At 42.6% G+C, this 13,376-nt stretch overlaps 1 protein-coding gene across 1 annotated transcript in view; it reads right to left on the bottom strand.

Moving 5' to 3' along the window:
- Nucleotides 1-3,749: 3,749 nt before the first annotated feature.
- The window catches only part of SUSD5 (sushi domain containing 5), a 34,729-nt gene continuing 25,102 nt past the window's right edge, over nt 3,750-13,376 (bottom strand). Inside the window, exon 5 of the mRNA XM_015427291.1 lies at nt 3,750-5,235. Within this exon, the coding sequence (XP_015282777.1) occupies nt 4,154-5,235 (1,082 nt within the window). The 3' untranslated portion in view covers nt 3,750-4,153. The remainder of the gene's footprint in view (nt 5,236-13,376) is intronic.

Genomic DNA, 13,376 nt, shown 5'->3' with positions numbered 1-13,376 from the left:
TTTCTCCTGTCCAGTGTTTGCCTGACGTTCCTAGCACAGCCTATGCAAATGCTTGGAGAATTGCACAGTATGGGGAGGCTAAAGTTTGGGGAGGATGTGATGCTTCCATTTGGTGCTCTAGGATGCTTCCCCAGTCTATGAGGCTTTTCAGACTGCCTATGTATTCTGTTTTAGTCACTGGTTACTAACTTTCCCCCCTTGTCATTTCAGACAGACTAATTTTAGTAACCAGCTGCTAGCAGAATTTATTTACCTATCCACACAATCCCGGTTGTCTCCTGTTCGGGAAGTGTGCCTGAGTCATTTTAGCGGCCAACTGCCTTTCTTCCATTTTCAACGCTTCCTTTCGCTTTAGAAGCGCTGTGTGGTGCTTTGTGAAATGCCCTGTAGCGCTTCCTTATTTGCTGCTTGTTTCCCCACCCTTTTTCGCCCCACATGCGATCTTCCTTGGAGGTGTTTTTTTTAAAAAAAAAAAACCACCATTCTATTAGGAGCACAATTCAGTGCCATAATGACCCCATTGAGATGACTGGATTACATTGAGATAAACTGAGATACATGCGATCGCAACTGTTGTCACCTGGAAACATCGGTCACACCAATCACTGAAGCCCAAAGCTCCCACTTAAACCTGCTGTCCAATGAGCTACTTCTGTCCTCCTTGTTTCAAGGTGACAGCAGACACCATCACATGTATCAGAGTCTATCTCAATGTGGTCACTATTGCACTGATTTGTGGTCCTATTTCAGCACCATAGTGCTCCCACTGGAACATTGGGGGGGGGGACCTCCAAGGAAGATTGCGTGCAGGGCAAAAAAGGGCAGGTGGGAAAGCAGCACAGTTTGAAATGGCCATAATGCTTTTGAGACAGTTCATTAATGGGAAGAAAATCACGGTGTGAAACCCCAGCTTTACAAGATGATGGGCCAATAACAAATACCATCCAGTTTAGAAAGGAAATGTGAAATGCCTCTCTGTGGTAAATAGCATCCCTCTGGAGGCCATTTTTTTTCACTCATTCCTCAGTTTCTCAAGAACGGGAAATAGGGGCCAGAGGTGAGGAATATGATCTGTATTGTATGCAGATTTTTATCACCTCTGGTGCATTTGTTCAAGAGTATCTCAGTATCAACCACAGATTATATTGGTCCTCACCAAAATGTTCATGTCATACGAACCACAGCTCATACAACTCCTTGCTGCTATAGTTGCTTCCCCACCACCACCCCACGCTTCATCCCCGTCTTTTTCCGAACACTGTGGCCTGACTTGGAAGCCTTTAGGTCCCCCTAGCTCTTATACACAAAGATAGTGGAAAGTGCCATCAAGTTGCAGTCAAATTATGGCCACCCCAGAGGGTTTTCAAGGTGAGAGACTAACATTTTTAATGACAATTTAAACACTAACTGCAAACAGATTCAAATACAGGGAAAGGGACTGACCCCACAGATTCTCTTGTTTCTCTCTCTGTTCTCAATAACAAACAGATCCCCTCGCTCATCAATGGCATGGTTTAAATGTTTACAGAAATATATAAATGCAAAGCAAATCCTTACCATTTAATAATTTAATAATGTACAACCCTACACAGAGATCAAACTCTTTGCCATGTCCTTCTCCCAAGGTCATTAATTCCTAAAACATCTGGGGAGACAGCAGTAATGTAAGGCCAATAGTTTTTTTATCACGATCTTAGAACTCATAAATATCATGTTTGCTATATTAATTGAGGGGCATCCAACAATTCAGTAATATCTTGCTTAGACTTCAACACCTCATTCTAGTTACTTCCAATTGGGTGGAGGAATTCAAATGCTCATATGAAGCCCTACAATGTGCAAAAGTTACTTCCTTCATTTCAGTGAAGGAAGCAAATCCATATTTGCATGAAGACTGTGAACACAAGAGCTCTACGTGTACCTGCAAGACATGTGACGATCCAGACTGGGAAACGAGTATAGGTCCGTTATAAAAAGAAAGGTCTTTGCAAAGCCAGTGAAAAATAACATAATTGCTTTCAATAAAGGATATCTGAGAAACACATTTATTCTATATCACATTTTTATCTACAGATCATGCTGAAACAGTTCTCATTTTAATATTAGAAATTCACCTGACAGATCTTATTATGGTGAAAGGATCGATGTGACCATGCACTTAGTGTGCCTTAACAAGTTTTGTTCTTTATGTAATGGTGCATGTATGCATGCATGCATCAATACACATCTTTGGGTGGCATTAACACACTGTGGTGTTTTCCAGTGGCATGCTATTGGAGCCTAACCATACATATTGATTCATGCAGCTGTGAATGCCCCAGGAGCGATTGGGCAGACATATATAGAGAAAAACTTACAGTAGTTTAGCCATCGTGAGTGACTTGGGTGTGTTGCCTTTATGACCAGGTATGTTAGCCATATCAGATCTCTGTCTGACATAGCCAACCTTGAGTTAACCTAAAAATAAAAGCTTTCACTTCAGCCAGTCTTTAAAGTAGGAGGGCAGTTGAAGATCATGTGTTATTGACATCCAACTCCATTATGAAGACAGCATTGCCATTAGGAAAGGAATAAATGTTGAGGACTTTGCAGACAAAGTGCTGAGGCCTATCTCCTTAGGAAGGTACTCCTGTAGGACATGAAATGGTTGAGTGGAGTATTGACAGTGTGGTTTATGTCTAAAGATTAATGAAGCTTAGTACAGTACTATGTTATTAGGGCTGAAGTTCTAAGTGCTCTTCCTAAGGAGTAAATCCAATCAACCTCAGGTCTATTGAGACCTTCTGTATATACATCTCACATAAATATAGAAAGGCACATCTTTCCTCACCTTAAATGACATTAAAATGTCAGGTAAAAATATCCAAATATCCCAATGATACTGATGAGTCTATGGCAAATCCCTCCCTATCACCTGAAGGATAGAACTGCTCCAACACAACTCACTGAAATGAACTCACTGGCAGTCTTTAAGCAGCGGCTGGACAAACACTTGTCAGGGATGCTCTAGGCTAATCCTGCATTGAGCAGGGAGTTGGCCTGTATGGCCCCTTCCAACTCTGTGATTCTATGATTCAATGAACAAGGTACTCACTTTGGCAGCACATATACTAAAATTAGAACAAAATGAACAAGGAATTTGGGGGAGCAACGTTCAGTAACATGCATGTCAATACTTTAATCTTTGAGTCCAGTGGCACCTTTAAGACCACCAAAGTTTTATTCTAGGTATAAGCTTTTGTGCGCGCGCACACTTCAGATACATTGAAAGTCTATTAATCTTTCCAGAGGTCTTAGTTTATTTTCTTCATCTAATAATACATCGTACGATATAGCTTTTTCTTTTGTCATTAATTTTGTGTTGATGAATGCCTCAAGGGGGGACACCCATCTTGGAATTTTCTTTGGTGGTCTTAAAGGTGCCACTGGACTCAAACTTTGTTCTTCTGCTTCAAACCAACACAGCTACTTACCTGCATAGTTTAATCTTCAAGTCCTTTGCCTCATAAAACTGAACTCTTTTAATTTATTCTTTCTTTAGAAAGGACAAATGTAACAGCCCAAATAAATCCTCTCAGCTTCGCACCCAACTGTTGCTCCTGCTTTATTTATGTAGAGTTTCTTTCACATGTGCCATTGAATGGCAGTCAGCTTATCACAGCAGAAGGAAAAATTGCATTGATGAGAAGTAGGTTTGTTTGGTTTTTGGGTTTGTTTGTTTTTTTGCTGTTAAGTGCATTTCCCCCTATTATAGACCCATTTAGGCAATACCAGTTCAAGGTGGTAGCTATCAAACAATTAGTTTACTGCTTGCCATTAAGATGGGTATTGCATTTACACGATAAGAAATCTCCATCCATGATGGCTGATCTGTTGTGAGATAGTTACAATTACAATCGTGTGATAGTTACAATTGCCAAGAGACAAAATATGCTTCTTTTTAAATCAGCCCTGACATCTTCAAGAAATTGGATAGTTTAAGAGATACCTAAATTAACACCAACACCAATATATTATGCTGTGATTTCAAATAGTTGCAGGCCCTGCTGAGCCACGCACAGGTTTCCCCTTCTTGGGTGTTTTTTTTTTAACTGGTGGACATCAGTGGCCATTTGTCATTCAGTTTTTCTCTTCTTCCCAGTAAAGTAGACCGTTAGACTCTGTGCATTTCAATCTGTTGTAGTTGGTGACCAGGATGATCATTCCCATTCAGTTTATAAACGGAGGTCTTCTGTTGCCTCTTCCTAAAGCACCACACTGCAAAAATGGCAGCCAGCAGTAGCAAGCACAGAACAGTCACCCCAATGGCTATCACGGCGCCTTTATCTGAGCTGGAACACTCTGTCCCAACACATGGTTCAAAAGTGGTCAGAAGCTTTCCTCCTAGTCCATAGCTAAGGATTTCTCGCTCAACTGAATCATCAGCCGATAGCTCAGTAAAGCCATTTTGAGAAGACACAGTTGTAAGTGCTTGCGTAGGCGAGGTTGTCATTTCTTCTTCCTCTGGCAATGGGATGTGGTCAATGAGACTGAGTACTGTAGAAGTCTCCTGTGTGGCCAAGTTCAAGCTAGTGACTGTGCCAAGTGATGCCAGTTCTTGAGGGACAAATCCCATAGGGGTGGTTGAGATATACCTGATAATGTCCTCAGAGCCATTGCTAATACTTACATTCTCGGGAGCACTTGTTGGCGTGAGTGCTACTGGTATTCCTATAATTTCATCAGCATTATGTGTCAGTGAAGGAACAGCCACAATTGGTACAAAATCCTTTTCCAGGCTGCTGCCACCTGCTTTCCCAATGCCAACTTGGTTTGGTTGGTCACTTGTAATGTCATCTTCCATTCCCATGGATCCATCAATTTTATCCCCCTCCTCCTCTGCCTCCTCTTCTTCCACTGCTTCTTGAGTAACAGGGTAACCATCTAGCCAGGATTCATCTGTATTAGAATCTGTACTTTTTGTTGCTCCTGTACCATTGTTCACAAGTATAGGTCCAATGTGGAAATCTTCATCATCATATATCATTTTGGAGCCCTGCTCATTATATATAGTTTTCACTCCAATGTGGTTGCCACCATCAGCAAGCTGTGTCTTTGTACCATCAATTAAGGTTTTCTCTGGTTTGCGATCCTTCTTCTCTGTCTCTTTGGCATTATTTTCTTCTTGGTCCTCAATAGGCATAGAAAGGTCATCAGGAAAATTATCCTCGTAATCAATATGACCCTCAATTTCATCTGAAAGAGGAAACATAATCATTTGACAAAAATAATGTTTAGGCATTGTGCTATAAAGGTTAAACAGAAGACATGCAAGGAATATCAAAGAGTGCTAGCATGGCTGCTGTTTTCAATTTTCAGAAGCCTCGGGTGTACTTCAACCAATGTGGTGTAGTGGGTTGTGTGTGGGACTTGGACTGAGGACACCTTGGACCAGATTCAGAACCCTGTTTGCCATGAAACCTACTGGATGATCTTGGGCCTGTAGTTCTCTGTCACCGTAACCTGCCTTACAGGGTTGGTGTGCAAATAAAATGGAGACGGAAGAACTGTGTGTACTGCCCTGAGATCCTTAGGGTAAAGGTAAGCTACACTTGCACTAACTAAATAATTACATAACACAAGAACATGTTTCACTTTTACGCCATGCAGTTTGCTGCCTCCACCAGTTATTTCTTCTCTGACAGCAGTGACAGGAGAGAAGGAGAACTGTACACTTTTTCTCCTGGAGGTCTTGGCTGGAAAGCTTGTTCCTCTCTTCCACCTCTCAAGTTATCCCACAAAGAAAAAAATATTAATATTTTGAGCTGCTTGTACTTTTGTTTCTTGAAACGTTTCCCCATCAGATAGCAAACAGCAATGAAATATTGAATGTGGAGCACGCACTCTTTTTTGTGTGTATTGTGTGTGTGTGTGTGTGTGTGTGTGTGTGTATGCCTGGAAGTCATGGTTGATTGCTGGCAACCCCTAGTGGGGCTTGGAGATTTCAGAGAGGGGCTTGGACATTTCACTATTGCCTGCCTCTGCATCCCAGCCCTGGTATTCCTTGGAGGCCTCCCTTCCAAATACTCGCCAGGGTCGGCCCTGCTTAGCTTCCGAGATCTGATGAGATCAGGCTTGGCTGGGCTATCCAGCTCAGGGCGCATGGGCTATCTTCTTGAATTAAAATAAATAGGCTAGTCTGTATAAACATTCTCATAGACTGACAGCATCACCCATCCTTCTGTAAACTATAAAGTATCCAGTAACAGTTATGAGCTACTGTAGCATAGCGGCTAAGAAGCTGAGCGGTCAGCCTACTGCCAGGAACTCTCTAGCCGGCCTTAGGCAAATCATCATCCCCCCCTGAGCAATATGGGGAAAACAATACTGACCTACCTTAGAGACAATGGGTTGGATCCAGTGTTCCCTTTAAGCTAAGTTAGTGTGAGCTAGCTCACAGTTTTTTAGCCTCCAGTTCACACATTTTCGTCTAAGCTCAGGAAGGATGGCTCCAGAGCAAACTAATTTATGCAGGACTGAGACTACTCCAGTATTCTTTCAGATCCTTATAAGAAATTAGCTGAAACCGAAAATGGTCTGTCTCTGTGGCCTTATAGTTTGGTAGCAGTAGTAAAATTTCCATCAAACAACTGCTGAAACAGCAGCAAGATAGAATAAATACATAGTATATATGTGCAAGCTTTTAGTGCAATACTGGACTCTTACACAGCCATATCAAGACTCCACAGTGTTACAGATAAAATTACACATAAAAAAGAATTTTGCATAATTCCCTTTATATATTCCAATAACACATTTCAGCAAGCAGATGTAGTGGACAGACTAGGTCAGGGGTGTCAAAGATGCAGCCCGGGGGCCGGATCAGGCCCTCGGGGGGGCTGCAATCTGGCCCACAAGGCTCTGGCTGTTTCCTGCTTCCTTTTCCAGTTCTGCTGCTGCAATAACTCAGAGCAAGAGGTGTCAGTTATCAGAGACTGTTAAAAAGACAAAATATTGCAAGAGTGCTAGTGTTTTAAGCATGTTTTATTTAAAGTTTAAAAAATCTTTCACTGTGTTTGTGCCCTTTATAAAGTTTATATCTCTGCTACCTGGCATTACCTTTTATGACACACATGGCCCGGCCCAAAAAGGTCTCATTTATGTCAGATCCGGCCCTCATAACAAATGAGTTCGACAGCCCTGGACTAGGTGATCCCTGGACTCAAATCCTCATTCAGGCATGCAATTTATCTTCAGCCATTCTCTCTTTTAGCCTAAACTACTTCACGGGGCTATTGTGAGGATAAAATGGAGGAGTCTGCTGTTAGCTGCTTGGAAGAATAAAAACACGATAGATATTCCAGTTGCAGAATATTGCACTTTGGGGAACAGAATTTATAATGAGTTTTGCAGCAGTGGTTATAGACAGGATTGTTTCAGTAAACGTTTCTGCATGTTAACCTGAAATACTCTAAGAAGCTCTCCACGCTTCTTATATTTCGAAACAAAACATTAAACACACATTTTCATTCCATTCTGAATTCTGTGAAGCTTGTTCTGTTTTACCTGTCTTGGTTGTGTCATGCCTACCCTTATTTTTTTCCCCTAAAGAAGACAGAAAGTTCTGCCAGAAATAACTTCTTAGAGGTCTGATACTTCTCAGGAAAAACACTGCAATGTTGACAAGGAAATTCTAAAATACTCTTTTAGTCCCAGACTTTAGCTATTGAACAGCACTATGCACAGTAATAGGCAGGGAGACAAATGCAAAGGAACTCTTACGAAAATTATTATTATGTCTGAAAGTCTATTCACTGTGCCGTTTTGGTAAAGTTATTTTTACTCTTCTTAGAAATAACTGCTGGTATCAGGATGTGGCTTTATAAGGTCAGTTCTTCGCTGGCATACTTTGATTTGGCTCCGCTGAGGCCAAAAACTACACTGATTTGAGGATCTGGCCTACTATTTTTGAAGCCACAGACTTGCAGAGTAAAGGACAGGAAACAGGACTAAAAATTGCTTTCATAATCACATAAATGCAATCAAAAGGGCTATTAGGCCACCCTCTAAGCCCAGAGTGGCTTACTCAGCCCTCCTTAACAAGTCATTTGCTCTGGGGAGCTGAGGAAAATGTTATCATCCAGACCTTCTGAGTGACTCTACTTGCTTGTCCCTCTCAAAATCACTTTGGGACGACTTTCAAAAATCTTGAGGGTGGGACGATTTCAACCATATTTAATCTGGGATATATAACTCAGTAGCGTCAGCAGTCGAACTTCCCTTACTCCAAATGATATAACAAATGTATTCTTATACTAGGATGAGTTGGGAGCTCCTTGAGTTGGGGTGGGGATGGAGCCTGGTGAGGATGGAGTTGAGGAAGGGAGGGGGTTCGACAGAGAAATGATTCCACTAAGACAATATTAAGGTTTCCAGGTCTATTTTTGGGCAGGAACGCACAGGAACGGAGTTCCGGCTGGCTCCTGAGTTGGCCACACCCAGCAGGAACTCATTAGCATAATAGGCCACACCCAACAGCAGAAACTCATTAGAATTGGCTACATTAGGGGTGTGTGGCCTAACATGCAAAGGAGTTCCTGCTACAAAATAAACCTCTGGGTTTTGACGACAAGGTAAACAGAATAAGAAGCAAAAGGTGGGTGTGGCCTAATATGCTAATGTGCTGTGCTGTCAATGGTGTGGCCTAATATGCTAATGAGTGTCTGCTGTTGGGTGTGGCCTATTATGCTAATGAGTTCCTGCTGGGCTTTTTCTACCAAAAAAGCCCTGGTTTTTACAATGATTTAATGTTAGCATAGAAGTTCAATCAGCTGTTAAAGATGTAATCTCTTTTATTCTTAATAGATTATCACTAACTTTAGGAAAGTTCTTGTTTATTCTTTAAAGAGAGAATCTATCCCCAAATTCTCTAATATTGATGTTTTATTGCCTGCTTCTATATTTGAAATATGTAATACATTTGGTAATACATCTGATTTTACTTGTTGTATCTAACAATTCCTAATATTTGACAAACCTGATGAATCTATATCCCCACCCCACCCCTTCTTCCCTTCTGTATCCCACTTTTTTTTGGAGAAAAATAATTAAAAATTTCAATAAAACCCCCCCAGAGAGATGATTCCATAGAGTCCTCCCTCCAAAGCTGCCATTTTCTCCAGGGGAACATATCTGTGTAGTATGCAGATCAATTGTAATTCTGGGAGAACTCTGGGCCTAGGCTTGCCAACCTCCCGGTGGGGCCTAGAGATCTCCTGGAATTACAAATGATCTCCAGACTTGAGAGATCAAGTCCTCTGGAGGAAATTTGCCGGATGGAATCATAACCCCATTGAGCTCCTTCCCCTCCCCCAGTTCTGCCATCTCTAGCCTCCCTACCCAAGTCTCCAGGAATTTCCCAAGCCAGAGTTGGCAACCCTATCTAGGCCCCACCTGGAGGTCGGCAACCCTAGGGGGGAGCGCCTAAGTAGAGACTCCTTGTATCTAAAACAGTCAAGAATTAGCTGACATGTCTGCCAGAGAACCAGAGTAGAGAGACCAGATGGTTCTGAGTACAGTGTGAAACAACTCAGCTGCATGGTCTTTCTTGTAGCCCCAGGTAGGTTTTCATCCTGTCATCCTTTATATCAAAAGTACTGTGTTTCAAGTATCCAGGCAATGATGTATTCTTTTGCCAGAATTCTGAATTACCCAAGGGCAAAGAAAGAACGGTTAACAATGTGTTTAGGAAACCATAGTATAATTCCGATTACTTCAATTCCCTCTAGATAATAAACAGGAAAAAGGAGTTCCTATCATAAACACAACTAATCATAATTTTCTAGGTCAGTTTTACTGACACCAAAATCAGGCAAGACTCCTAGCCTAACTGCAACTGTTTGCATGATCAGAGCCTAAGACTATGGAAGTCTCACTGTCTGTTTGAACCCTGCCCTTTTTTTTTAAATCACTACCTGTAGTGACTAAGGCCACGGTGGCTCAGAGGTTAAGATGCCGAGCTGCAGACCAGAAGGTCTGTAGTTCGGCAGTTCAAGACCCCAGTGCTGCGTTATGGAGTGAGATCCTGTCTCTGGCCCTAGCTCCTGCCAACCTAGCAGTTCGAAAGCAAGAAACTGCAAGTTGATAAATAGGTACCACTTCGGTGGGAAGGTAACAGTGTTCCATGTGCCTTGGCGTTTAGTCATGCCAGCCACATGACCATGGAAACGTCTTTGGACAGCACTGGCCCTTCGGCTTGGAAACGATGAGCACCACCACCTAGGGTTGGATTCGACTAGCTTTCGAGCAAGGGAAACCTTTACCTATCTGTAGTGACTAGATATCTAAAAGTATGAAACCATACACTGTTGCCCACGTGGACCATGGATACTCAAAAATACATGCAAAATACTAATTTTCAAGAGCCAGGTCAAGTTCATTCCAGTAGCCAGCCAAGACTGTAGCACTTCACTGACAACTAAATACACAATAGCTGAATTGCTTCTACACTGGAATTGTCACTATTTGTTCACTAATTTTTTTGCATATGAACCCAATGATGTCATGGTCAATTAATTTCATTCTAGTACTTTTGGTGTTGCTTTTCTGTCTTCTTTTGACCCCGTTTGTGATAACTTTTAAAAATTTAAATGCCAGGGTGTCCCATATGGGCTGTCATTCCTCTCCCAGCTTTAATTGTTGTCTGTTCTCTCCCATAGATCTCTAGGGGTGCTCATGGATCCATTGTAAACTATCCGCTCTTGTTCCCTGGGGTGGGTGCCTCAGTGCTCTTTTCGACTTTGTAGTTAACCAAAGCAATTAATCTTTTTTAAAATTTGTGATCTAATTTTGCAATAATACTATTACAATCATAAATGGTAAAAAAAATAATTATGTGTGGTGACTTTGGTTTGCTACAAAGTAAAAATGTGGCATATAAGTTCCTCCCTTCCAACAGAGACAAATACTAACTATATATTCGTGAGAGCAGGAAACAATTAATTAGGCTGAGGGGAAAAAAGGAAAATTGCAGAGAGAAGCAATATCTTTGCTGACGAGAACTCATTTTTAGTACACATGTAATGGGAAGGGAAATGGACTTTTATGGGAAATATAGTGTAGTATGTACTATGTATATTTCCATTTTACATAAATAAATAAATTACTGAGTTTAGTAATGGAGTTTGTGGATCTACAAAGCTTTGGAAATGAAACTATTGTCACTCTATAACAAGAGAGTCTTTCTTAAATAAACAGATCAAGCACATTAACGAGTTAGAACCCCTGTCCAGATCAAAATGAGAATGTGCAAGATAGCAAACAGAGGGCAACTAGGGACTGGCTCTGAAATTAAGTACCCAGGTCGAATCGTCTCAGCATTTCCAGAAAATGGGTGTCATACCTAATTTTGCCAGAGTGTGCTGCACAGAAGACGTTTCCGTGGTCATGTGGCCGGCATGACTAAACACCAAGGCGCACGGAACGCTGTTACCTTCCCACCGAAGTGGTACCTATTTATCTACTTGCAATTTCTTGCTTTCGAACTGCTAGGTTGGCAGGAGCTGGAACTAGAGATGGGAGCTCACTCCATCATGCGGCACCCGGGTCTCGAACTGCTGAACTACTGACCTTCCACAGCCTGCAGTTCAGCGTCTTAACCACTTGAGCCACCACAGCTTCTTCATACAGGACAGTAAATAAATACACATGAGAGAACAACATGGCTGCATCCTGGAAAGTGTCATTTATGACTTGCCCTTATATTATCCTTTGTGTCTGTGCACTGGATAAAGGCTGTGCTTTACATATGCTCTGAACTTGTTGTTCCCTTTTTATGTCATCCTTCAGACAGAGGTGTTCTGCTGCTGCCTAATATAGAAATCTCCTCTATTCCCTCTTGTTTATCAAGAAACCACTCCAAGAACCTGTATTCATGCTCCACAGATTGTGATGCATGAGGCATTTGGCTTGAGAGACAGCACTCTGGAAATAACACGGTGTCCATGCAACTAGAGAGGGGTTTTTTTTGCAGTGTCAGAAACACAAGTACTTAGGGAATCTGTGAGCACTGAAAACATCAGAGAATCATTTCACAAAACATAGGGTATGTAGTCCAGTGCAGATCGGTCAACTATTTGCGAGCTAAATTTGTGCCAGCCGTGGTTTTTCTTGTGTAATATGCACATGAAGTACTAGTACAATCCACACCTTATTTTAGGAACATCCCTGATTTGTGCTCATCTTCCATTTGTTTCTCTTTTCACCAAACATTGGAGATTAGTATTTCCAGGGCTTCTCTCCTTCCCTGCCTGCCACCATGCTCATGTACCCCTCCTTTACTACCCACCTATGTTCATTTCCTGCTTGTCTGTGAATCCTCCTGCTGCCTGAGCTCCCAGCCTCATACACCACACACACACCCTTTCCTGTAGTGGTGCTGGGCAGAACATGTGGTTAGGACAGCAGATGGTGGCAGGAGTCACAAGGCAGCAGGGGAAAGTTGTTCCAACAGGGGAATGGCATGTAATCAGGTTAGTGTTGTCTGGTCTCCTGCTATGGTAGGAGATATCTCACTGGTAACCCCTGCTTCCTGCCGCTGCTCCATCAGCTGGCAGGAGAAAAATGAATTTAAAAAATGCCATTGGCACAACAGTTATGCCATTGTTATGTACGCGGACCGCCACTAGGGGTCCGCGGCAAAGACTGGAGCTTGGCTCCCCTGGACAATAGGAACGTAGGATCCTAGTTCCCCCCAGCCCCAACCAATAGCCACTCTGGCGGGAAATTCAAACCCTCCAATGGACTAAGGCTGTGCTGGGTGGGTGTGTATATAGTTGGCCTTGCAGGGCCGTTTTAGTTAGTCTCGTGTTAAGTACAATAAACGTGTGCAAACTCATGTCGTCGTCTGAGTCCTCCATGCGGCGAACCCAGTACTTTTTAGCCATGATGCTTGAGGAATGGGCAGAAACTCTATGGTTTTACCTTAGAGTTTCTGGTAATTCCCAGAGAGGTGTGCCATCACTTTCAAGTTTTCCTGGAAGTGATGTAATGAAAGCACACTGCTGGCACCCATCATGACCCCGCCCCTCATCTCCCTGGGCTGGGTGGATGGCAGCAGTGGGTTCCACCAGAAGTCCTGGGCCTCAGCAGTTGTCCCACCTCAGGTTATGTTGACCAGCTCTGCTGTTCCTCATATCAGGCAGTTGGTTCCCTTCCTTGAATGCAATGATCTGGCAACAGTGATCCATGCAATGGTCACCTCGAGATTGGACTACTGTAATGCTCTCTACATGGGGCTGCCCTTGTCTCAAATCCGGAAGCTGCAGCTGGTGCAGAACACAGCCGCAAGGCTGTTGTTGTGTCTTCCTGTGCGGGAACACGTCCAGCTCGCCCTAAAG

The sequence above is a fragment of the Gekko japonicus genome, unplaced genomic scaffold (assembly GCF_001447785.1).
Source record: "Gekko japonicus isolate JY-2015 unplaced genomic scaffold, Gekko_japonicus_V1.1 scaffold272, whole genome shotgun sequence".
Classification (NCBI taxonomy): domain Eukaryota; kingdom Metazoa; phylum Chordata; class Lepidosauria; order Squamata; family Gekkonidae; genus Gekko; species Gekko japonicus.
The sequence above is the reverse complement of the archived record's forward strand: the minus strand, read 5'-3'. Positions and strand labels throughout refer to the sequence as shown.